Source organism: Euphorbia lathyris, chromosome 9 (assembly GCF_963576675.1).
Source record: "Euphorbia lathyris chromosome 9, ddEupLath1.1, whole genome shotgun sequence".
Classification (NCBI taxonomy): Eukaryota; Viridiplantae; Streptophyta; class Magnoliopsida; order Malpighiales; family Euphorbiaceae; genus Euphorbia; species Euphorbia lathyris.
Window position 1 is genome coordinate 71,623,282 of NC_088918.1, and position 24,931 is coordinate 71,648,212.

General features: G+C 31.9%; 1 protein-coding gene across 1 annotated transcript; it reads left to right on the forward strand.

The window, feature by feature from the left end:
* Window positions 1-11,074: 11,074 nt before the first annotated feature.
* Window positions 11,075-13,496, forward strand: LOC136205242 (psbP domain-containing protein 6, chloroplastic). Its single transcript, XM_065995753.1, has 3 exons — window positions 11,075-11,442; window positions 12,196-12,512; window positions 13,192-13,496. Exons 1-3 carry the CDS (start codon window positions 11,163-11,165, stop codon window positions 13,360-13,362), a joined length of 768 nt encoding a protein of 255 aa, XP_065851825.1. The 5' UTR covers window positions 11,075-11,162; the 3' UTR covers window positions 13,363-13,496.
* The last annotated feature ends 11,435 nt before the right edge of the window (window positions 13,497-24,931 follow it).

Here is a 24,931-nt window from a genome sequence, read left to right on the forward strand (position 1 = left end):
TTCCTGGAACTCCACAGCAGAATGGCCTAGCAGAGAGGTATAATAGGACTATCCTAGAAAGAGTTAGGTGCATGTTAATCCAATCCAGTCTCCCTAAGTCTTTCTGGGCTGAAGCAGTGCAAACTGCGTGTTACCTAATCAATAGGTGCCCATCATCTGCTATAGGTTTTAAAACACCTATGCAAATGTGGTCTGATTACCCAGAGGATTATGGAAAACTTAGAGTGTTTGGTTGTTCAGCTTTTGCACACGTTAAACAGGGAAAATTAGAACCTCGGGCTCTAAGATGTGTTTTTATAGGCTACCCTATAGGAGTCAAGGGCTATAAGTTGTGGTGCCTAGAATCTGGTTATAAGAAATCCATAGTCAGCAGAAATGTTATGTTCAATGAGATGGATTTTCCTTATCGAAAAAACCAAGAAAAAACTCAGTTAGAACCGAGTAGTCCTAAGTCCATTCAAAACCTTGAGAGTGTTAAGAATGAGGTGGGGCTTGAAGAAAATAGTGAAAACACCCGTAAAACCGAGCAAGAAGTCAGTGATGGTAATGATACTGAGTCCAGTCAAAGCTATAGACTTGTTAGAGACCGTGAAAGAAGAGTCCCTAGGGCCCCGGTTAGATATGGTTTTGAGGACCTTGTAGCTTATGCATTTAGTGTTGCTAAGGAAGTACAAGAGTCTGAACCTGTAACCTATAGGGAAGCTGTGAATTCGGTTGACAAGGAATAGTGGCTTAACAATATGAAGGATGAGATAAAATCCCTTGATAAAAATGAAACTTGGATTTTGGTAGATAAACCTTTTGATAAGAAGTTGGTCGGTTCAAGGTGGGTGTTTAAAAGAAAGGAAGGGATACCTGGTGTAGAGGAACCTAGGTTTAAAGCTAGGTTGGTGGCCAAAGGGTTTACTCAGCAGGAAGGTATAGACTTTAATGAAATCTATTCACCGGTTGTTAAACATAGGTCTATCAGGATTATTCTCTCTCTTGTAGCTCGTTTTGATCTAGAATTAGAACAGTTAGATGTCAAAACAGCTTTTCTTCATGGAAACCTGGATGAGGTCATATATATGCAACAACCAGAGGGTTTTGAAATAGGAGATAAAGACCAGCGGGTATGTTTGCTTAAGAAGTCTCTATATGGTCTGAAACAGTCCCCTAGACAGTGGTACATGAAGTTCGATGAGTTTATGATAAGTCAGGACTTTCATAGGTCTAGTTATGACTGGTGTGTGTATAGTAGAGACCTTAGTGATGGCTCTAAGATTTATCTCTTGTTATATGTTGATGACATGCTTATAGCTTGTCAAAACAAAGCAGCCATAAATCAGTTAAAGGCACAACTAAACACACGGTTTGAGATGAAGGATCTCGGGTCAGCACGGAAAATTTTAGGGATGCAAATTTCTCGAGACAGAGGAAGAAAGAAGCTATTCCTAAGTCAGTCAGTTTATCTGAGCAAGGTGTTAGAACGTTTTGGTATGACGAATTCAAAGGCCGTTCTCACTCCACTTGCAAGTCACTTCAAGCTGAGCAGTAAGCAAAGTCCTCAAACTGATGAGGAAAAGGAAGACATGGAGAGGGTGCCATATTCGAGTGTTGTAGGCTGTCTAATGTATGCGATGGTCTGTACACGTCCAGATTTGGCTCATGCTGTGAGTCTCATCAGCAGGTTCATGGCAAATCCAGGAAGAGCTCATTGGTCAGCGGTGAAGTGGGTGCTGAGGTATGTCAAAGGCTCACTGAGTAAAGGTTTGAGTTATGGTGGAGCTGAAGCCCTAGTGGATGATGTAGCAGGTTTTGTTGATTCTGATTATGCTGGTAGCATTGACACCAGAAAATCCCAAACCGGGTACGTATTCACTGTGTTTGGAACTGCAATAAGTTGGAGGGCAAGTCTACAGTCAGTTGTGACTTTGTCAACAACCGAAGCTGAGTTTATTGCTGTTACAGAGGCAGTAAAAGAAGCTATGTGGCTGAGAGGAGTCTTAACGGAACTTGGAGTGACACAGATTGATGGTTTGAAGATTTACTGTGATAGCCAAGGAGCTATACATCTGTCAAAACATCAAGTTTTTCACGAGCAATCCAAACACATAGATGTGAGAATGCATTTCGTCAGGGATGTGATTAGCACTGGTACTGTTCAGATGGTGAAAGTGGGAACTGAGGATAATCCAGCCGACATGCTGACCAAATCTGTTTCAAGTAATAAATTTGAACATTGCTTGAAACTGGTTAGGATGGTCAGTGGTCCTTGAGTGTATTTTCTTCACTAGTTGATGGAGTGATTAGAAAGACAAGGTGGAGATTGTAAGTCGTTGTTTTCTATCACTTGCTGATGATGATGCTGAGTCAACAAGTCAGCATTGTAAGTCGTTGTTGTTTTCTATTACAAGAATGATGCTGGGTAATCAAGTCAGCATAATTGTAAGTCAACCCGTCAGCAAGAGTAAAATCAAGAAGTCGGAATGCTGAGTTATCAAGTCAGCATGGCTGTGATCAGCATGGTACTGAGGTGATAATACAGGTCAACATGGTCTTGCTGTGTTACCACTGGTCAGTAGGTCTTGCTGAGTTTGTACATCTTTGAGTAAGGATATTTTGGGTATTTTCACAACTTTGTAAAGGCTATAAAAGGTCTGGGTTGGGAAGTAGTTTCATAAGAGAGAACGAGAGATTCTTAGACTTAGTCATAAATGTACACTGTGATAATCTGAATTGGGGATTGGGAAAACACGAGAGTTTTTGGAAAAGGAGAAACTGTTTCAATCTTGTTGTAATCTCCATTGATTAGTGAAGTTGCTGGATGTAGGCAGTTAAGCCGAACCAGGGTAAATTCTGTGTGTATTCTTTTGATTGTTGTTTCAAGATCCAATCTGTGATCTTTGTGTACTTTGTTTCTCTGTGTGGTTGATTGATCGTTCGAAGCGTAGTTCAACAAATACTTTACAGCTATTCTGGCCCTTCCAGGTACCAGAGTCTGCAGTTCTTTTAGTCATTTTGCCATTTTTTATCAATTTGACAAATACATAAAAAAACCTCATTGGAATTTTGATCGAAGAGATTCCATGGATTGGAGGAGTAAAGATAGCAATCTTGGACACTATTGTGAGGAATAGATTCTCCATTCAATTTTTTCATCAGGAAAAAATTGATGAGTTGTTCATCGGTGGGTGAAAAACGGAAGCCGACTAGTATTGCCGCCATTAATCCTTTCTCTTCTTACTGATTGGATGCCTTAGGGTTTACTAATGTTTAACTTTGAATAGGATACTTTTTAGGAAACGATAACTTTCCTAATTATAATAAACTAAATTTCATTGTTTGGATAATTTTATGCCCATCGCAATGAAATTAATGAATGATCAACTTAGAAGTTGGGAATTCGGTCTGCCATCCGAATAATTAATTTAATGAAATATGCATATATACATATATATATATAGTACATTATCAAATAACTTATGTGAATACTCATTCATATACATACGAATAATTGCATTAGACAATATTATTATGGTTCATCTTCATTCATGTGATACATCTGACTACAAGAAAAAAAGGCTTTGGAAGCCCTTCTGTAGCAACACTTTAATAAAGCGTCTCATGGACTTTGTTAAAAAAAAGCTATTATGTGGCATGTATCTTTGCCCCAAAAATGCCCAGCTAGTCCTCCCTACTAAGGCTGGGCACAGATCCTAAAGATATATGTTGGACCCAATACCTGAGGAAAAAGATTTAGAATTCTAATGAAATTTTAATTAATTTGACCAAATTTGACCCGTTCGATAAAAAAAGTCAGCAGCTTCGTTCGATTTTGAATTGTTTGAGCTTCAATTTTCTTCTTCTTACTTCATTAAATAGATTCTGTTCATGGACAACCGAAGCACTACGATATTAAGGGTAAAGATGATAAGACTTCTCTTTAACGTCGGATAGAAGGATTTCTTCACTTATCTTAATTATAGATTGTGAATATTGGTATACATGTGCTCATTTACGGTGTTTTTTAATCTTCTGAATTTTATTGTTTGCTCTTTCATTTCCAAACTGACACTAACTTCAAAAATTCTTGTTGTAATAGCAAAAGCCATGGACTTTTTCATTCCCATGAATTATATATCAGAACCTTCAATTTTGAATTTGTTTCTTTATTATTCTTTCCCTCATCCTCAACCTATTTATTAAAAATAAACAAAAAAGATATAAGATATATATAATGTATGTAAACAATTAGTTGACTGAAATCACACAAAAAAAAGACGAAACAATTTAAAAAAATCACTTTATTTCTATCATACAAAATAATCACAGAATCAGTTTCTAAGGCATAACATTAAGAAGTTGAAACCATCCCTAAAAAGGATAGTTCATGGTGTCTAGGGATGTAAGAACACCTCCACTCTCCTTAACTACCTCTCTGATTATGAATATAATAATTAAAAAACACAGAAAATTAAATAATGTTATTACCGTTTGCATAATTAAGCATAAGTTAGCTCCTTAATCTTGAAGCATTGCCCAACATTCAAAATCTACATTTTGTTGGAATCCAGCTTCATTGAAAAGCGTGAATGCAGCCATTGAAGTGAAAACGTGATTGGAAGCTCTGAAAATGCAGCCATTGAAGATGAAAACGTGATTCCAAGCTCTGAAAATACAAGTTTGGAATTAGGAGATAAGGATCTAAGAAGATTGGTGTCTTCAGAAGACGTGGACCTTGAAAACATGCTGTGTTCAGAAGAAGATATTGAAGATAACATGGATTTTGAATTGGATTTGACTCAATTTCCAAATTTAATTAAATCTAGGAATGGTTAAATCAATGGATCCTTTTGTTTCTTTAATTTCATACTTTTGTTCAATTTTGTTCGATTTATATGTATTGAATTTCTTTTAAGCTTAAAATTGATATTTCCTTCACTTGAAGGATAAGTTTAAATTATAAAATGTTAAATTAGGCTGCAATTTCAGGTTCGCGAACTCGCGAACTCGAGCCGAACTCTTCACGAGCTCGAGCCGAGCTCAGAAATACTAAGCTCGAACCTACACACGAGCCGAGCCGAGCCGAGCCGAGCTTGGGTAGGTTCAATCCCGGTTCGGCTCGTTAGCACCCATACTCCCTGCTAAGGCTGGACACATATTCTAGAGATATATATTGGACCAAATACCTGATGAAAAAGATTTCGAATTCGAATGAAATTTTAACTAATTTTGACCAAATTCGACCGTTCCATAAAAAAAGTCAGCTATTTTGTTTGATTTTGAATTGTTTGAGCTTCAATTTTCTTCTTCTTACTTCGTTAAATTGATTCTGTTCATGGACAAAGGAAGCACCAAGATATTAAGGTTAAAGATGATAAGACTTCTCTTTGGGGTAGAAGGATTTATGCACCAACATTAACTAGTATTGTGCCCGCGCGTTGCGCGGGTGGATAATTTTTTTTACATAAATTTAACATTTTAATATTTCTAAATTTTATATCATTTACATATAGTGATATTAATATTTTGTTTTAAAATAATTTAAATTTATGAATTGTAAATAAATTAACAAACATACCTTTATAATTGCTTAATAATAGTGTTTCAAAGTTGTTGAAATCGTAATATATTGTCTCTGTTGATATGTTTGCAAGGATCATTCATTTCCGTTCTTATATAATATTTTTTCTATATAATTTTGCAATTTTATAATATTTAATACACTTTGTAATAAGTCGATTGCATCTGTTAATAGAAATTCCCTAAATTCATCAAAATTTTCATCAGACGATGAAGAAACGACAGGATAACACAAAGATGAAACATGTGATGCTATTTATAATTCAAGATTTTGAATTAATAAAACTGTTTGATAGAATTTATGTAGGATGTGTAATTAATAAATTTATATTAACGATAAAAATGGAATAGTATTTATGATATTAATATAGTAGTTATGATATTTCAATTTGCTAATTACTATAAATATAAATAATTTAGATTCATATATTTTCTCCTATGGTGCCAACTAAGTGAAAAGACCTCTAAAACATTTTTTTTATCAATTCTCTCTACTTCCGCTATTATATATAAAATAAATTAAAACCAATAATTTTATAAAAGCAACTTCATGAACCATGGATACTGTTATGACTAATAACCTCCATAAATAATAATAATAATAATAATATATTAATCGGCTGAACTTATCTTGAAAAAATTAATTGACCTTAAACTTTAAAGGGTGTCATGTTAGTCCTTAAGCTTGTTTAAAGAGCTCAATATAAATACTTAATATGTCAAATAAAAACTTGAAATGGAAAGTGAAAATCATCAAATAAAAACATGTCATGTCTATATCACTTTCATCCTTCATTACCACATTCATCTTCTTGCTCTTTCATCACCGTTAACACCTACTTTCAACAGATAAACCATCAAAAGTTTATTAGTTTAATAGAAAAAAAAAGAAAACACAAAGAGGTATTCTCATATTTGCTACAACCCTACTTGATTAAAAAAAATGACAAACAAAAAATGATCCAACAAATCCAAAATTGTAACAATATACAAACGCAATCATCGCCCAAGAATTAGAAAATCATAAATACAAATTCATTATAATGAAGTTAATGTAGGAGAAGAAAAAATAAGACTGATACTCAATAGCAAAAGTGTGTTCTTCTCCTCCTCCTTCGCCTCCATGTCATGTCTATATCACTTTCATTCTTTCATCCTTCATTATCACCTTCATCTTCTTGCTCTTTCATCACCATTAACACCTACTTTCAACAGATTAACCATCAAACATTTATTAGTTTAATAAAAGAAAAGGAAAAAATAGAAAAACACAAAGAGATATTCTCATATTTGCTATAACCTTACTTGATTCAAAAAAGAAAAATGATAAACAAAAAATGATCCAACAAATCCAAAATCGTAACAATGTACAATCGCAATCAATCACCAAAGAATTAGAAAATCATAAATACAAATTCATTAGAATGAAGTTAATGTAGGATAAGAAAAATAAGACTGATCCTCAATAGCAAAAGCGTGTTCTTCTCCTCATTCGCTTCCATTACCACCACTGTTGGCTGGAAATCCACCACGTCATCACCTTATTTTGCATGTAATCATGCAAGTATAATCACCCCACTGGTAGCAACTTCCTTACCTAACAAATGAGTTCATATAAAGCCAAAAATCCATATTTTAGTTAGAGTAAACAATCAAAACGATTACACCTAGCAACTTACACTAAAAAAGAATGAAAATATACAAATCTTTATTTAGTCATTTTGAAAAAAAAAGACAAATAAAAAAGAAAACATAGATAAGGCAGCGAGAAGTGTGGAACAATACAATTGAAAACAAAATAACCACTACACATTAAAAAAATCGAATAATTACCTTCGGAAACATAACGATTTCCTGTAATTTCTGACACATTTGCTGTTTCTGATTTCAGTTGTCGTAAAACCACACCGATCTACGAGAAGAGCTGATGGATGAGTAGGCTTCCCTTTTCGATACACGGAATGTGATCTGGGACACGATGGGAGTTTACGCCCCCATGGCCCTTCCGCGTGGCGACATGGGGGCGAAAAAAGGAAAGAGAGGGATGAGGTGTCTCTCGCTTTTGGCATAGTGGGCCCCCGGCGGGAGGCCCGCACGACGGGCTATTAGCTCAGTGGTAGAGCGCGCCCCTGATAATTGCGTCGTTGTGCCTGGTGTCTCTTCTATTTCCATCCGATTTCTTCAATTGGAGATATCAAAGTCTAAATTCTCCCATGCCTTTTAATAATAAAAAAAATAAGAACAATATTATAAGATTAAGAACAAAACTAATACATAATCAAAATTAAAGGAGGTTTTTGATTTTCGGTGGCAAATGAATATAATGATGGAATAATATATAATGTTTTATATATAGGTTTATTTATGACTTTTGGATTTCTTTCGCTTAGTGTTTTTTTATCTTCTTGTAACTCATACTTTTTTTTTATTACTTTAATTAATGAGCTAATAATTGACAATAAATAATGTGTTAATATAGTACTTATGAGATAGAGATATATGAGATAGAGATAATAAAAGCTCATTAACTCATTTATTTTATTTTTTTTAAATCATAATATATTCTTTTTGCTCCAACGATGCCAACTAAGCTAAAAAGGCTCTAAAACAATTCTTGTAAATTCTCTCTGCTTCCGCTATTATATATAGTATAGATTATAGATTGTGAATATTGGTATACATGTGCTAATTTTTGGTGTTTTTTTTAATCTCTTTGATTTTATTGTTTGCTCGTTTATTTTCAAACTGACACTAACTTCAAAATTTCTTGCCGTAATAGCAAAAGTCATTGACTTTTTCATTTCCATGAATTATATTATTCTTTCCCTCATCCTCAACCTATTTATTAAAAATAAACAAGATATAAGATATGTATAGTGTATGTAAACAATTAGTTGACTGAATAAAATCACAAAAAAATGATGAAACAATAAAAAAAATTCACTTTATTTCGATTATAAAAAACAATCGCAGAATTAGTTTCTAATGCATAACATTAAAAAGCCGAAACCATCTCTAAAAAAAGATAATTCATGGTGTTTATAGGTGTAAGAGCACCTCCACTCTCCTTGTTGGAATCCAACTTCATTGAAAAGTGTGAATACAGCCATTGATGATGAAAATATGATTGGAAGCTCTGAAAACGCAGTCATTGAAGATGAAAACGTGATTCCAAGCTCTGAAAATACAAGTTTGGAATTGGGAGATAAGGATCTAAGTAGATTGGTGCTTTCAGAACACGTGGACCTTGAAAACTTGCTGTCTTCATAAAAAGATATTGAAGATAGCATGGATTTTGAATTGGAGTTGGCTCGATTTCCAGATCTAATTAAATCTGGGAATGGTTAAATCAATAGATCCTTTTGTTACCAATTTCAATTTATGTCGTATTGGTATCGATCTGAATCCATCAATTGAATATTTTGATTGTTTGATTAGAAGAGAGCGAAAAATAGAAAAAAAAAAGTAGAGAGACATGGAGAAGATAATTAGATAATAAAGGGGGTTAATTTATAATTTAAATCAAGGGCTAATTATAAATCTAGCCCAATTAGAAGGGTCCATTTACATATCTAACTCACTTTGCTTCCATCTCACCAAATTAGACACTTTCATCAACTTTGGATAAAATTACCCTTAGTTCTTTTGATCGACCTATCTTCTTCTTCTTCTTCTTCTTCTTCTTCTTCTTCTTCTTCTTCCGCTTCTTCTTCTTCTTCTTCTTTTTCTTCTTCTTCATCTTGTTTCAACTTCTTCTTCCGTTCATCTTTTTCAATTTCTGATACTAATAGTTGGTGATTTTTGAGATTATTGAAGTATTATATTTAATTTTCCATAGAAATGGTATGTTTTTAGCTTATACGTCTGCTTTTCTCGCTGGTCTTGCCTCTTTCTTTATCTGTAACAGTATCGTTTCAATTTTCTCCATTTTTCTCCATTGCTGTTGCATTTGTGACGAATTTGTCGCATTTCGTCATAAATGCGACAGCAGCTGTCGCATTTCATCGCAAATGCGACAGATGCTGTCGCATTTCGTCGCAAATGTGACAGCTGCTGTCGCATTTCGTCGCAAATGCGACAGCTGCTGCCGCAAATGCGACAGCTCTTGTCGCATTTGTGACGAATTCGTCACAAATGCGACATCACAGCAGTTAATTGTTAGATTTTTTTTATTTCTCATTTTTTTGAACTTTCCATCCCAATCCTCTTCTGCAGACACTAATTCTTCAAAGGTTGAACGAAACATAATCTCTTCTCTCTATAAACCACCATCTTTTCATCGGTTTGGAATGATAAAAAGACGTTAAGAGATTAAGGAAGAAGATGAATTGAAATAAGGGCATTTTTGTCTAAAGTGGATGAAAGTGTCTAATTTAGTGAAATTGAAGCAAAGTGGGTTAGATATGTAAATGGACCCTTCTAATTGGGTTAGATTTGTAATTAGCCCTTAAATAAATATAAGGATAAAGTTAACTTTTTTTCCTTTGACTTTTAACACTGTTAGTCAATTTGGCCTATATTTGCTAACAGATTGAACCTTAAGGTATCAGTTTGTAAATTTTTAAACCATAAGGGTGCCGATCGAAAACATGTGTAACCACAAGGTTTATTTTTGTATTTTTCTCTTAATCTTTGAATGTTCATTGTGATTGGTACTCTTATACCTACGAGTTATATTAGTAGAACTAATAGAGTATGTGTATGTATATGTGTATGTGTATGAAGCATGTTTATGTTTGATATGCTGTTTAGGAAGCTTTTACTAATTTGACAGTTTATAAACTACATTAATATTTAAATTCATTTTACGTGACTTTTGAAAATAAAAATAAAAATGTTGTTTATTGTCATTATAACTTATAAAGAAAAATATTTATTTGCTTAGGCGTATTTTGTTTTTAGTATTAGATTAAAAAGGTTTAATACTTTTTGGCCTTTTCAATTTGTTCTTTTTTTTCATTTTATCTCAATTTAGGGATACAATTTATTAACTAAACTCAACAAATATAACACTCTATATGTTCTTATATGACTACGTATTATTTATTAGCTCTCTTAGCTCATCTTATACATTCTATTAACACATCAACTGACTAAATGTAATACTTCGTGTCCCTTAAATTTGTATTTTAAAGTAATAAAGAAAGAGTCGATATCAGATATAAAAAGTGTTTTGAAATATATAATTAATATCACGTAGAAATATTAGTTGCGTTCATATGAACCCTGATAACCATGTAAGGGCCCGTTTGTTTCAACTGTTCCTGTTTGCTGTATGCTGTTAGCTGTTTGCTGTTGCTGATGGGCAGTATATATTAGTTGTTTTTGCTGTTTTTTCTGCAAAAAGCAGCTGTTTCGGAATTTTACCAGACACTTTCTATCTTCGGTTGAGTTTAGTATTGAAAGGCAAAAAACAGTTCCGAAAAATGGAAACAAAAGGAGCATGATTCTAGACCGGCTGATTATAAGAAGGTGATTCAAAACATTGGGTGAGTTGAGTTGAAAGAGACTGAGTCTCATCCATCACAAATGGATAAGAATACTCTGAAAGCCCCCACACAAAGCCATTGTTCTTCTTTCTCTCCCAATACTCTGAAATGGCAACCGCTTCACTAACCCCTACTTCTCCAATTTTTTCAACTTCCACTTCCCCTTCCCCTAAATCTCTCCCCAAATCCACCATTAACCCTAACCAATTCACACTAAGAAGACAATTTTTCCAAGGACTCGCATTGTCTCCTCTCATCTTTACCAGAGGAACTCCTATCTCTTTAGCCAGAGAGGTTGAGGTTGGCTCCTACTTGACCCCTTCCTCATCCAATCCTTCCTTTGTCGTCTTCAAAGCCACTCCTAAAGACACCCCTGCCCTTCGCGCAGGTTCTTATTCCTATTCTCTCATTGTTCTTCTTGTTCAATGTTAGGGCTTGTTTTTGTTTTCTTATGCAATTACTTTGTTTTTGCTTTTATTTCAATTTTGTTGCATCAAATTGTGTTTATTTTCTGAAGTAAGAAGTTGAAATGGATTGATTTGTTCATTTAATTGTTCAATTCATACTCTAATGCTAGGGCTTGTTTTGATTTTATTTTGAGCATGGAATGCATTTCCTTTCATGGCATCAATTTTCTTTTCTTTTGCTATAATCTAGAAGCCTGTTTAATTAGAACAAGAATTGAAAACTTCCATGAATCCTATTAGGGATAAGATTATACTTTTAGGTTTATATAAGCAATGATTATTTGCTTATTTATTTGCAGAGTTTTGGAGCTTATACTCTTGAGATATGTATACATGTAAGCCTTGGGTGTAATCGGGGTTCATATAATTGAGAGTTAGGAACTTGGGTAAAGATGTGATTTCTTTACCGTTGTATTACCGATTATGTGCTCCTTCTAGCCGGTGGATGTAGACAAAAATAGTCAAACCATATAAAACTCTCGTTCTTGTGATTTCAAGTGTAATTTCATGTTCCGCGTGTTAAAATAAACATCGATTGAATTCCTAACAACTTCGATTTTTTAGCAAGTAATTGCATTTTTTGTTTGTTTGAGCAAATTTGAACTGGATTGATTTTTTTTCTTTTTTTTTCAGTATTTATACTCTAATGATATTTGAAATCTAGTTTATTGCAGGAAATGTACAGCCTTACCAGTTTATGTTGCCGCCTAACTGGAAGCAAACACGGATATCAAATATATTATCGGGGAATTACTGCCAGCCAAAGTGTGCAGAGCCCTGGATTGAGGTAAAGTTTGAAAATGAAAAGCAGGGGAAAGTGCAGATTGTTGCTTCTCCATTGATAAGGCTGACGAATAAACCTAATGCTTCCATTGAAGAGATTGGAACCCCTGAGAAGCTAATTGCTTCACTTGGCCCTTTTGTAACCGGAAATTCTTATGATCCTGATGAGCTCTTGGAATCATCCGTTGAAAAGCTTGGCGACCAAACGGTATTCTTCTATTTTTTACTTGTTATTTTCGTATCATAACATAAACGCATATAATTTTCCTGATGTTGTGTGATCAGTTTAAGTATTAGGATTAATTAAAAAGCATTTTGAAATGCTTATAGTTGGAGAATATATCCGTGTGTTTGTGTGGAAAATGTTTGTTAATCTGGTTCTTTTCAGAAGGATATTTATTTATGTCATTTATGGTTTAGTAAATAGTTCGATAAAGGGTCGATTTGAGACTTGGCTTGCATGATCGATTTGACTTAAAATGAAATTTGGGTATCTATTTAGTCCGTAATGTGATATTTTGTTGTCAATAATTCAAAAGCGACGTGTGTTAGCATATGAAAATTATGGTTTATTGACACGTTATTTTGGATGGATATAACAAAATTTCATATCCAAAGTTATTTTATATGACATCGATCCACAAGCTACTTTGAAGTAGGGTTGAGCAAAACTGAATCGGTAGTCGGAAACCGAAAAAACAATCCGGATCAAATATCACTTCAATTTGGTTTTTGAACCGAACTGGTCCATGCTCGCCCTACTTTGAAGGGCCAAAGTAGCCGTTTATCCAATAAAACCTGCACGATTGATTGGTCGTTAACTATATCGAATTCTACTTTGAAGAATCGGTTTACTGCGTGTAATAACAAATTTACAATGTTTGCAGTATTACAAATATGTGCTTGAGACGCCATTTGCCCTTACCGGTACGCACAATCTTGCAAAGGCAACAGCAAAGGGAAGCACAGTTGTATTGTTTGTTGCAAGTGCAAATGATAAACAATGGCAATCTTCACAGAAAATTCTAAAGACCATGCTTGATTCCTTTCAATTATAGACATTTTGATTTGGTAAGCGCTTTTATTTCGCATGTAAAAACGTAAAATTCGTTTAACAGAACGCTATTCATTTCATCTACATTTGAAATTGTATTTAAACGTTTTTTGGCATATAATATCTTTGATGTGGCTATAGGGAAACTATAAAAAGCAAATAACATTTTTTTGTATGGAATTTGTTCACAACTAACTTTTTAGTAATTATAAATGTTCACAACTAACGTCTTAGTTAGAGATTTAATATGTTCGATTGTAATTGATCGATTGTTTAATGTGAGAATCGAAAAGATAGTAGACCTAAAGATGATTTCTTTTGTCTCCCATAATATTTGAGTTTTGATTGAGGATGTATGTTTGCTGCACTATTAAAATACCTCTTGTTTATTAGTAGGGAGGGATGTGACCCATCCTCGCTCCCCAGCCTACCGGGTATTCTCCATCCCTGTGATCTCCATTCTCCATTTCATTTTGTCTTTTTAATATATATAAAAGTTTTATTCTATTTTTTCTTCATCTTCTTGGCGTTTATCGGCAATTTATCTTTTGTTGATGGAATCTCCCAGCTGTTGTGCATTGTTGGACGTTCAGGCTCAGCTTTGATTTAGTATAAAACAAAAAATAAGATTGAAATTGAGTTGAGTGACGAAAAGAAAACGGATAGCTTTGTGTTAAAGAAGTGCAAAGATTCGCCTGCACCGCACAGAGTAGGATTCGAAGTAGAATTCGAAGTCCTACCTTTACATTCAACAAGGATAAGAGGAAAGGAAGGGAAGGAGCCGAGGCCAGGAAAGCTATCGCTGGCTCGATAGGGGCAGGAAAGCAGGGATTAGATACCCCAGTAGTCCTAGCCGTAAACGATGGATACTGGGCGCTGTGCGTATCGACCCGTGCAGTGCTGTAGCTAACGCGTTAAGTATCCCGCCTGGGGCGTACGTTCGCAAGAATGAAACTCAAAGGAATTGACGGGGGCCCGCACAAGCGGTGGAGCATGTGGTTTAATTCGATGCAAAGCGAAGAACCTTACCAGGGCTTGACATGCCGCGAATCCTCTTGAAAGAGAGGGGTGCCTTCGGGAACGCGGACACAGGTGGTGCATGGCTGTCGTCAGCTCTGAAAATTCAACAAAATAAAGAAAACAAGGAGTTTTTATGGCACGTTACCGAGGGCCTCGTTTCAAAAAAATACGCCGTCTGGGGGCTTTACCGGGACTAACTAGTAAAAAGCCTAGAGCCGGGAGCGATCTTAGAAATCAATCACGCTCGGGTAAAAAATCTCAATATCGTATTCGTTTAGAAGAAAAACAAAAATTGCGTTTTCATTATGGTCTTACAGAACGACAATTACTTAAATACGTTCGTATATTCGGAGGACTCTTCTGACCAAACAAGTAATTGTCAGTAAAGTTGTTTTTTTTTTTTTCAAATCCAAAGAATTTACTTTAATACATAGGTTATCGATTGAAAGGTCCGAATGATCAACTCTGCAATTAGCCGTTAGAACCAATAGATCTTCAAATCGTTCATTTGAAAAAATTGAAACCCTTCTTATTGGATGATCATGATACTTCCCAAAAATCACAATTTTTAATTAATGGAGGAATAAAACCATCCATTCTGATTGTATATTTGTTCGAATAAAATGCTTAGCTAATTCCACGCGTCTAACTAAAAAATCTTTTCTTCTTCCAACCTTGCGATCTTCCCATTCATTCTCTGTGGGCCCTCGGGTGCATCAACCTCTTTCTTTTACAGGAAAGGTTCGTAAGCCGGGAAAGAAAGCAGCAAGCCCAGGGTTCGGTTCCTAAGCGATAGAAGGCCTAAGCCGGGAAGGAAAGCAGCAAGCCTAGGGCTAGGGAATCTAAACCAGACCCAGATAAAAGAAAGAATAAAATCGACCTAACCTAATAAATCTGAAAAGGATCACAAAAAATATATACATATGCCTATATAAACAAAAAAAATGTTAAATATGGAATTAATCAAAAAATCTGTGGAAATTCTCGTGGGGGCATATCGGGAATGTGTATTCCTATCTCCGACCTTGGAGGATAGAACAGTACCCTGCCTCCGTCCGGGAGAGATTCTAATTGGAGATTCGATCCCCAATAGGGTGGATCTCCGATGGAGACGGGTAATGCCGCCTCCTTTGCATCCCTATTTCTTAGTTTATAATGTTCTACATTTTCTTCCTGCAGGAAGATATAAGAAGTGTGAGGTTTACTTCGGAAAGAATTAAACAAAATCCATATATATATATATATATATGTGGAATTTGGAGAATAGGTTACTGGAACCAGATTTATTTATGAAAATCACTTGTGAATTTTGTCTTTTTACTTTGTTGCATTTGTAATTTAGTACAACAATTTAATAACTTTGTTATAGTTTATGATAGATATTATTGAATACCATGTATTATATGTTATAAAAAGGTAATTAATTTATTAGTTATTATATTTTGACAAAACATACTGTTTAGTCCCTATATTTTAAAAAACACACGGTAAAGTCCCTAACTTTTTTTTCGATGAACTGTTTAGTCCTTAACGTTTTTCTCGGTGAAATGTTTAGTTTCTGCCGTTAGACTCTCATGAAGATTCTGTTAGTCAATTTAGATTTGCGTTCTTCTTTTCCTTTATTTTCCTTTTCTTTAAACTCTACTGCATCTGAAATCAACTTTGAGTGTTCTTCTTCTTGATTTTCTTCTTAATCGTTCAAATTCGTAAGCATTGAGTATGTTCTTTTTCTTGTTCTCCATACAAATAGTTTCTTCTTCTAAATTGGATTTCCTCTTCTGAAATTTGAAGGTAAATAGTAAATGGTAATTTAGTTATTTCCGAATTCATAAACGGTAAAAAATCTAACAAACAAACGGAAGGACTAAACAGTTCACTGAGAAAAAGGTTAGGGACTTTACCATGTGTTTTTGAAAATACATGGACTAAATAATGTGTTTTGTCAAAATATAGGACTAATAAATTAATTATCCTTATAAAAATGATTCAGAATTATTTACTTTGGGTTTTCATTTCAAAAAATAAAAAAAAAATCTCGAGTTCTTTTTAAGGGAAAATTACACAGAAATTCATCTTTTAAAAACTATTTACAATTATGTCATAATTTTGAATTATGTCAAACTAGTAAAATCATTACTTTTTATATATTTTAAGTATTAGAATTTATAGATTATAAGTCTAGAATATATTTTTTAGGATTTCTGATTTATGAATTAGAGTCTAGAATATTTAAATTATGGTATAAAATCATATATAGAGAATAATGACATATTAAGAATTAAATTTTGTGATATGATTTAATTGTAATTTTGTACTTAATTATGATATTCATGTATTTGACTCTATTTCAGGCAAATTTTCTTGACTTGAAGCGTGGGTACTATAGGTCCACCTATGTGTTGAATTTAATCAACTCTCCATTTGTTAGATATTCATTTAAGCTTGGTTCAAAAAAAAAAATATATATATTCATTTAAGCTCTGACATAAAGTTTATCAAAGTCCAAAACTTTTTAGCCGTCCCCACTTTTACTAATTAAACTCGATCCAAAAAAATCATTTGATGCTATAAATATAGAGTTTTTTTTTATTGGTGACTTCAACTTATTTAAAATGATTTATTCACCATTTGATTTTTTAAAAAATAACATATTAATTCTCTATTTGATTATATAGCTTCCGAACTTATTTAACGTATTTTAATTTGCTTAAATTATCTATTATTTTACTTTGTGGATTTACAAAGATAAATTATGTTATTTTAATTAAGTTTAGGAGACTAACGAAATATTTTGTAAATTCTAAAGGTATCCACTCTTAATGTAGTCACATTTTAAAGATATCAATTTATGAAAGTATATTAATTTCAGAATATTTGTGATGTTATGAAATTTAAAAATGAGGTAAAGAATATTCGTGATGTTATGAAATTAAAAAATAAGGTAAAGTATAATAAATCTGTGGTTTTGATATAGTTTTTATGGTTAAAAGTTTATAAAAATAACGGGTTGTATTTTGTGAATTTTGCAGTTAAATAATATGTGAGTCAATTTTTGAAGGTTTAATACATCATTTGCCTCCTGAGCTTGTTCAAAAAACTTGATTGGCCCCCTGAACTTTCAAAGTGTTCTGATAGCCCTTGAACTTGCATAAAATATTCAGTTAGTTCTCTGAACTTGCGTAAAATGTAATCAATTGATCACTCGGCCGTAAAAAAAAGTAAGTTAAATTTCAGAAGATATATTCCACGAGTCTTAAAAAAAGTAAAACGACCAAAATCGAAGTATAAGATTCTAATATTAGAGAGACAACTTGTATAGTTGAGCAAGCAATAACTTCCTTTTTAATCTATTTTTTTAATTATGTAATAACATTCTAAGATGCGTGAAATACATCTTCCGCATTTAACTTACTTTTTTTTACGACCGAGTGATCAATTGATTACATTTACGTAAGTTCAGGGGGCTAACTGAACATTTTATGCATGTTCACGGGGATATCGGAACACTTTGAAAGTTCAGGGGGTCAATCAAGCTTTTTGGACAAGTTCAGGGGAAAATGATGTATTAAGCCATTTTTTAATCAAATAATAAGAGTGTTGTTAAACATAGCTCATTTTTTCTACCTTTAGCCATTCGAAAGGACGAAAATATCTTTTCAGGTGTTGGGGTGGGTAAAGGAGTTATTTTTTCCCTCTCCTGACACGCGGGCGTGAGGATATTACGCCTCACCACAAGTTGAGGCGTATGTATATTACGCTTCACCTTGTGGTGAGGCGTGATAGCCACACGCCTCGCCAATCACAAAATCGTAAAAAAGCAGTCGTTCGAGTCGAAATTACGTAGTATTAATCCCTTTCCTTTGCCGCTCTTCTCCCGATCCATACTTTTTGTCCGGATTTGAGTTTAGAATTTGAGAGGATTTGGAAATTTGACTAAAGGGTATTTCTGCCTTTGTAATAGGCTAAATGTGGAAAATTGTGGCAATGAATAGTAATCCACATGTTTGGTTAATTTTTAAAGTTAGATCTTGTATTTTGGTTTGTGGGTTAGTTAATTTGCAAAGTTAGATCTTATATTTTGGTTTATCGCTCCCAAAATGGAGTGAGTTTGTAAACTACAAAAAGCATATATTTCTATTTGTAATACGAGGACTGTTTTCGTAAATCGGTCAAACCAAAATGTGATATAAATTATTGACGAGCGAGTTAGTTTTAATCGTAAAATGCCAAATAGATTTCTTTCTAACTAAATTTAGAAGGGGTTAATTTCAAGATTTATGAGAAGCAAGAGCTCAATATTGGATCCATGTGGCGTGTGGATCCTGTTTTTCACATAATAGGTTTTCGCTTTGCTTTGGTGTGTTGTTCTTTTAATCCAACTTCGACCATCACTCTGTCTTTTCACAGTTGTCGATTGGATCCCTGTATCACAATGTTTATTTTTGTATTTTTTTTATTAAAGATATTCAATAAATTTCGTAAGTATTTTTTTTAATCCATTTCTTAAGTATGTTTTAATGGTATTATAATATAAATAAAATAATTGATATTTACTGTAATAAAACAGTAGCATCAGTATATTTTAATAATTCTTAGAAATGTGCAGAAACTCCATCATTTACATAGAACAAAATCAGTATATGTAATAATTTAGTTTTTCTGTGTGTTTTTTAAAAAATCTATTAAAATTATGGAGTATACTTTAATCAATCGGTAATAATGAGTGATAAGAAGCGAGTATAAAAAATAATAATAGAGGCGAGTAGCTTAGCGAAACCGTAACTCAAGATCAGATCAAAAGCATAAAGACCAAAAGTAGTCTCCAGACTCACGCGTTTTCCACGTGTTAGTCGTTATATTAATACCTCCATTTTTGCAGCACCACTCTCTTCTCTCTCACGCGCATTTCTCCCCTATTATACGTGTGGTACGAGCTCCTTCACAATATGGACATGTGTACAAAATAGACTAACAAAATCCAAATTGCTCGGTACCACTAAAATTTACATTTAAATTTTAAAAGCGTAAGATAAAAAAATACTCGTTTATTTTTTAGAAATAATTTTATCTTTAACGTTTAAAATAGTATAATTTTATTTCTAACATTGATATTTTAGAGTAATTTTATCTCTAACATTGCTAAATTTGATCTTCAGACATTATTATAAAACACATATATTTTGTTTTTTTATTTTACACAAATTGCATATTTTATTTTAAAAATAAGATTTCATATTTTCTGTGATTTAATAATAGAATTGGAGATTAATATTTATAAATTTGGTAAAATATTTTGAATTTTTTTGTCCAACTCGTACAATAAATAGTATATTTTTATTTTTTTTATTTTTTTTACGTCTAATCACATGTTTATGATCTGTTACTAGTGATTGATAAAAATTACTTATATGCGATGTGTAGATAACAAGATTTATGACCAAAAAGATAGTTTGATAAATTATTTTTTAAATTGACTCAACTTGATAACGTTAGGGGTCAAATTGCTCTTGATTACTAATGTTAGGAGTAAAATTGCTCTTGGTTGTAAATATTAAGAGTATTTTTACACCTTATTTCAATTTTAAATACTTTTGATTAGTTACAATAGTTGAAAGCACGTTTGGCGCAGGAGTGTGAGAATGAAATCATAAAATGGAAAACAATGACAAAAATAATGGAATGATTTTGATTTCTTTAGTTCAAATGAGGTAATAAATCGAGTTGTGGATTGTTTTTAACAATAATTTATATACATACATGTATTTGTAACATATTAATCACATCTAAATATAAAAATTAAAATAAATTATTTCAACCATTAAAATAAAAAACGGTGAAACTGAAATACAAATTAATAAAAAATATATAAAATTATATCTTAAAAATAAAATAATCATTTTAAAATAATTAATACCAAAACTGAATTCTTTGAAAAACAATTACTAATTGAATTAATTGATAAAAGAAAAAAATTGAATAAAATCATTTTTCAAGATAAAAAGTAAAAATAAATAAGTAAAATGATAAATTAGTTCAAGAATAAATAAGTATAAGGATTAATGGAAAAAAATAGAATAGAAAAGTAAAAAATAAAATTTGGTGAAGAATTTTCAGAAAAAAATAAAAATATACAAATATAAGTATAAAAAATGAAATTAATCAATAATAAAAAATCTTACCAAAAAAAATCAATAATAAAAAATATAAAAAACTATATGTATATACATTAAATGGATCAATTGAAGGTTTAACATATCATTTCCCCTCTAAACTTGTTTAAAAAGTTTGATTGGCCCTTTAAACTTTCAAAGAGTTCCGGTAGCTCCTTGAACTTGGATAAAATATTCAGTTAGCCATTGAACTTACGTAAAATGTAATCACTTAATCACTCGATTATCAAAAAAGTAAGTAAAATGCGGAAAATAAAATGAAATTAATCAATAATAAAAAAATATAAAAAAACTATATGTACATGCATATTTAATGGATGGATCATTTTAAATTGAAAGCTTAATATATTATTTGTCCTCTGAACTTGTCCAAAAAATTTGATTTGTTTCCTAAACTTTCAAAGTGTTTCGGTGGCTCCTTGAACTTGTATAAAATATTTAGTTAGTTCCTAAACTTGCGTAAAATGTAGTCACGTAATCATTCGGTTATCAAAAAAATAAGTAAAATGCGAAAAATATGTTGCACGCATTAAAAAAAAAAAGTAAAACGACCAAGGTCAGAATATGCGATTATAATATTAGAGAAGGAAAAGTTTTAAGTTGAATAAGTAAGAACTTATTTTTTTTAATATGTTTTAATCTATTTTGTGAATTATGTAATAATATTCTAAGTCACGTGTAACATATTTTCCGCATTTAAGTTCATTTTTTACAACTGGTTGATTAATTGATTATATTTTAAGCAAGTTTAGGGGGCTAACAAAATATTTTTTATAAGTTCAGATGACTATTGGAACATTTAAAAATTTAGGGACCTCTCTTTTTTTTAACAAGTTCAGGAACAAATAATGTATTAAGCCTAAGTTGAATTTCAACTATAAGGTGTCGTTTGGTTCGCGGAATGGAATAGAATAGAATAGAATAGAATGGAATAGAATTCAAATAATGTATAATATTTGGTTGGTGGAATGAAATAGATGATTTTTTTATTCAAAAGATAATATTACCCTCAAATGTAATGTCTTATTTCTTTTAAAATTTGAATTATTACTATAAATTGTTCAAATATTTAATATATATTATTTTTAAAAATATAAAAAAAAATGGAAACATGAAAGACGGAAAAAACACGAAAAATAGAAAAAAAACATTAAAAACGAAAAATAATAAAAACATGAAAAACAGAAAAATTGTAAAAACGCGAAAAAGAGAGGTGGAAAACAGTAAAAACACAAAATGTAAAAGCGCAAAAAAAATATTAAAAACACAAAAACAAAAGAAAAAAACGAAATAAAAGTGGAAAAGGGTGAAAACGCGAAAAACATATAAAGTGAGAAAACACGAAAATGTGAAATTAAGCGAAAAACATTAGAAACACGAAAATGTGAAAAATACATTTATTACGTTTTTTCATATTTTCATGTTTTTGCATTTTTTTACGTTTTTTTCAAGTTTTCTTTTTTCGTGCTCGTTCACCTTTTCGTATTTTTCGCGTTTTGTCACGTTTTCGTGTTATTCACTTTAGTGTTTTTTTTAATTTTTTCGCTATTTCGCGTTTTCACGTTTTAGTTTTTCGGTTTTTCCCTTTTTCGTGTTTTCGTTTTTTCACGTTTTTTGTATTTTTCGCATTTTGTTACTTTTCGTGTTATTCATGTTTTTTCATATTTTTTCACGTTTTTGTGTTTTGTTTGCGTTTTTCGCGTTTTCATGTTTATCGCATTTTTCACGTATTGTCACGTTTTTGTGTTTTAGCATTTTTCACGTATTTTTATATTTCGTATTTTGTCACTTTTTCCGCATTATTCATGTTTTGTGTTTTTTTTTACGTTTTCGTGTTTTTCTCATTTGTTCACGTTGTTTTTTTTTTGAAGATTCTCTTGTTTTGTAACATTTTCACGTTTCATATTTTTGTATTTTTACATTTTTTAACGTTTTCTCCATTTTTTAATTTTTCACGTTTTTATATGATATAAATTATGGATTCACCAAAATTTATAGGATTTGAGAAATTGCTAGAGAGAAGATTGAGGATTTAATGGAGGTAATTTTGTAAATTACAAAAATACAATATCAGGATTAGCCTATTCTTTGGATAAATTAAAGAATAGACATTCCATAAAAACAAGGAATATGGATTCCATAGAATAGTTATTCCATCAAAAATATTGAACCAAATGTGAAAATAGCTATTCTATTCCTCCTCTATTCCACCAACCAAACGAGCCCTAAAAATGATGTTGTAATATTAACATACGCTTAATCTAACCTGTACCGTATGGCACATGTTTATGTATTAATTATCCTGAAAAAGAAAAAAAGTAAATCCTAGGTATTAATTATGCTAGTATTAATTACTTTTCCTTTTTTGCGGTAAACCTACAATATATGTAAAGTAATTACTTTATTAGTCCTAATATTTTAAAAAATATATTGTTTTGTCTTTGTATTTTAAAAAACACATGGTAAGATTCTTAACCTTTTTCTCGATAAACTGTTTAGTCTTTCCGTCTGTTTGTTAAATTTTTTACCGTTTAGGAAAACGGTAGGGACTAAACAGTTCACCAAGAAAAACGTTAAGGTCATCGAAAAAAAGGTTAAAGACCTTACTGTGTGTTTTTTAAAACACATGGACATGTGTTTTTTAAATCACAGTGACTAAACATTGTGTTTTCGTCAAAATATAGGGATTAATAAATTAATTACCCATATATGCATGAGTTTTTTTTATTAAAGTGCTAATGAGTGAGTTAGTCCTCGTATTTTAAAAAACACACAGTAAGGTTCTTAACCTTTTTCTTGATGAACTGTTTAGTCTTTCCGTCTGTTTGTTAAATTTTTTTACCGTTTAGAAAACGGTATGGACTAAACAGTTCACCAAGAAAAACGTTAAGGTCATCGAGAAAAAATGTTAGGGACCTTACTATGTGTTTTTTAAAACATAGTGAGTAAACAGTGTGTTTTTATCAAAATATAGGGACTAATAAATTAATTACCCATATATGCATGGGTTTTTTTTTATTAAAGTTCTAATGAGTGAGTTAGTCCTCGTATTTTCAAAAACACACAGTAAGGTTCCTAACCCTTTTCTCGATGAACTGTTTAGTCTTTCCGTCTGTTTGTTAAAAAAATTTACCGTTTAGAGAACGGTAGGAACTAAACGGTTCACCAAGAAAAACGTTAAGGTCATCAAAAAAAATGTTAGGGACTTTACTGTGTGTTTTTTAAAACACATGGACTAAATAGTGTGTTTTTTAAAATACAGTGACTAAACAATATGTTTTTGTTAAAATATAGGGACTAATAAATTAATTACCCATATATGTATGAGTTTTTTTTATTAAAGTTCTAATGAGTGAGTTAATTATGTTTTATTAATTGCACATGATTACCTAGAAAAACTAAACATCTTTTGAAAAAAAATGTATTAATTATGTCTTATCCTATGTTTTATGGCATAGGTTAGCCGGACCGATTAACATATTAACTTTCTAATTAATCTTCAACATTAATTATAAAATTAATGCTTGAGATTCCATTACTAAATTGTAGAAATATTAACTTTCTAATTAATCTTCAACATTAATTATAAAATTAATGCTTGAGATTCCATTACTAAATTGTAGAAATCAATTATTCATTTATTGCAAAACTAAATCAAGCAGTATTAACTTTATGGTTTGTTTTTGATAAAGTAAAATTTATTTTGTTTTTTTTTCACTATTGGATGATGATGAACTTTAATAAAGTAAGTTCATCAAATGGTTGTAAAAACAAAGTAATTTATAATAAACAAAGTAAACATAGCCTAATCCCATGTTTAATATATCGAATTTAAAAATTGGAAGACAAAAATATAAAGGCCCTGTTTGGTAAAGAGCGTTTTGGGATAAAAAGAGCGGTTTTGACCAACTTTAGAGGTTTGACCACTGAAACCGTTAATTTGAGTGTTTGGTGGAGAGATGTTTGGAAGAGAGTTTTGGGATGAAAACGCTAATTTAGAAAAAGCTCTTAAAAGGAGTTTTTTTTTTTTTTTTTTTGGTAAGATCTTAAAAGGAGTTTTTTCAATTAGCGTTTTGCAATATTAAAATTAATAGACTTCTTTAATCCTAATAGATAGACTCTCTCTTCTCCTGCGCCAAAATTAATGCCCTTATTCGTCTTTTTTTACAAACCGCTATTATCAATCAGCTAATTTTTACCAAACAGGTCTACACAAACAGCTAATCAAATCAGCTAATGTAATCAGCTAACAGCTAACAGCTAATGTAATCAGCTAACTTTTTTCCGAAATTATTAATGGACCTACAGATGCGTGTTCTCACGCTCTTTAACTTGAGAGTGTGGAAGACCGAATCCGAAAGTTGCACTATCCTTTCAATTTCA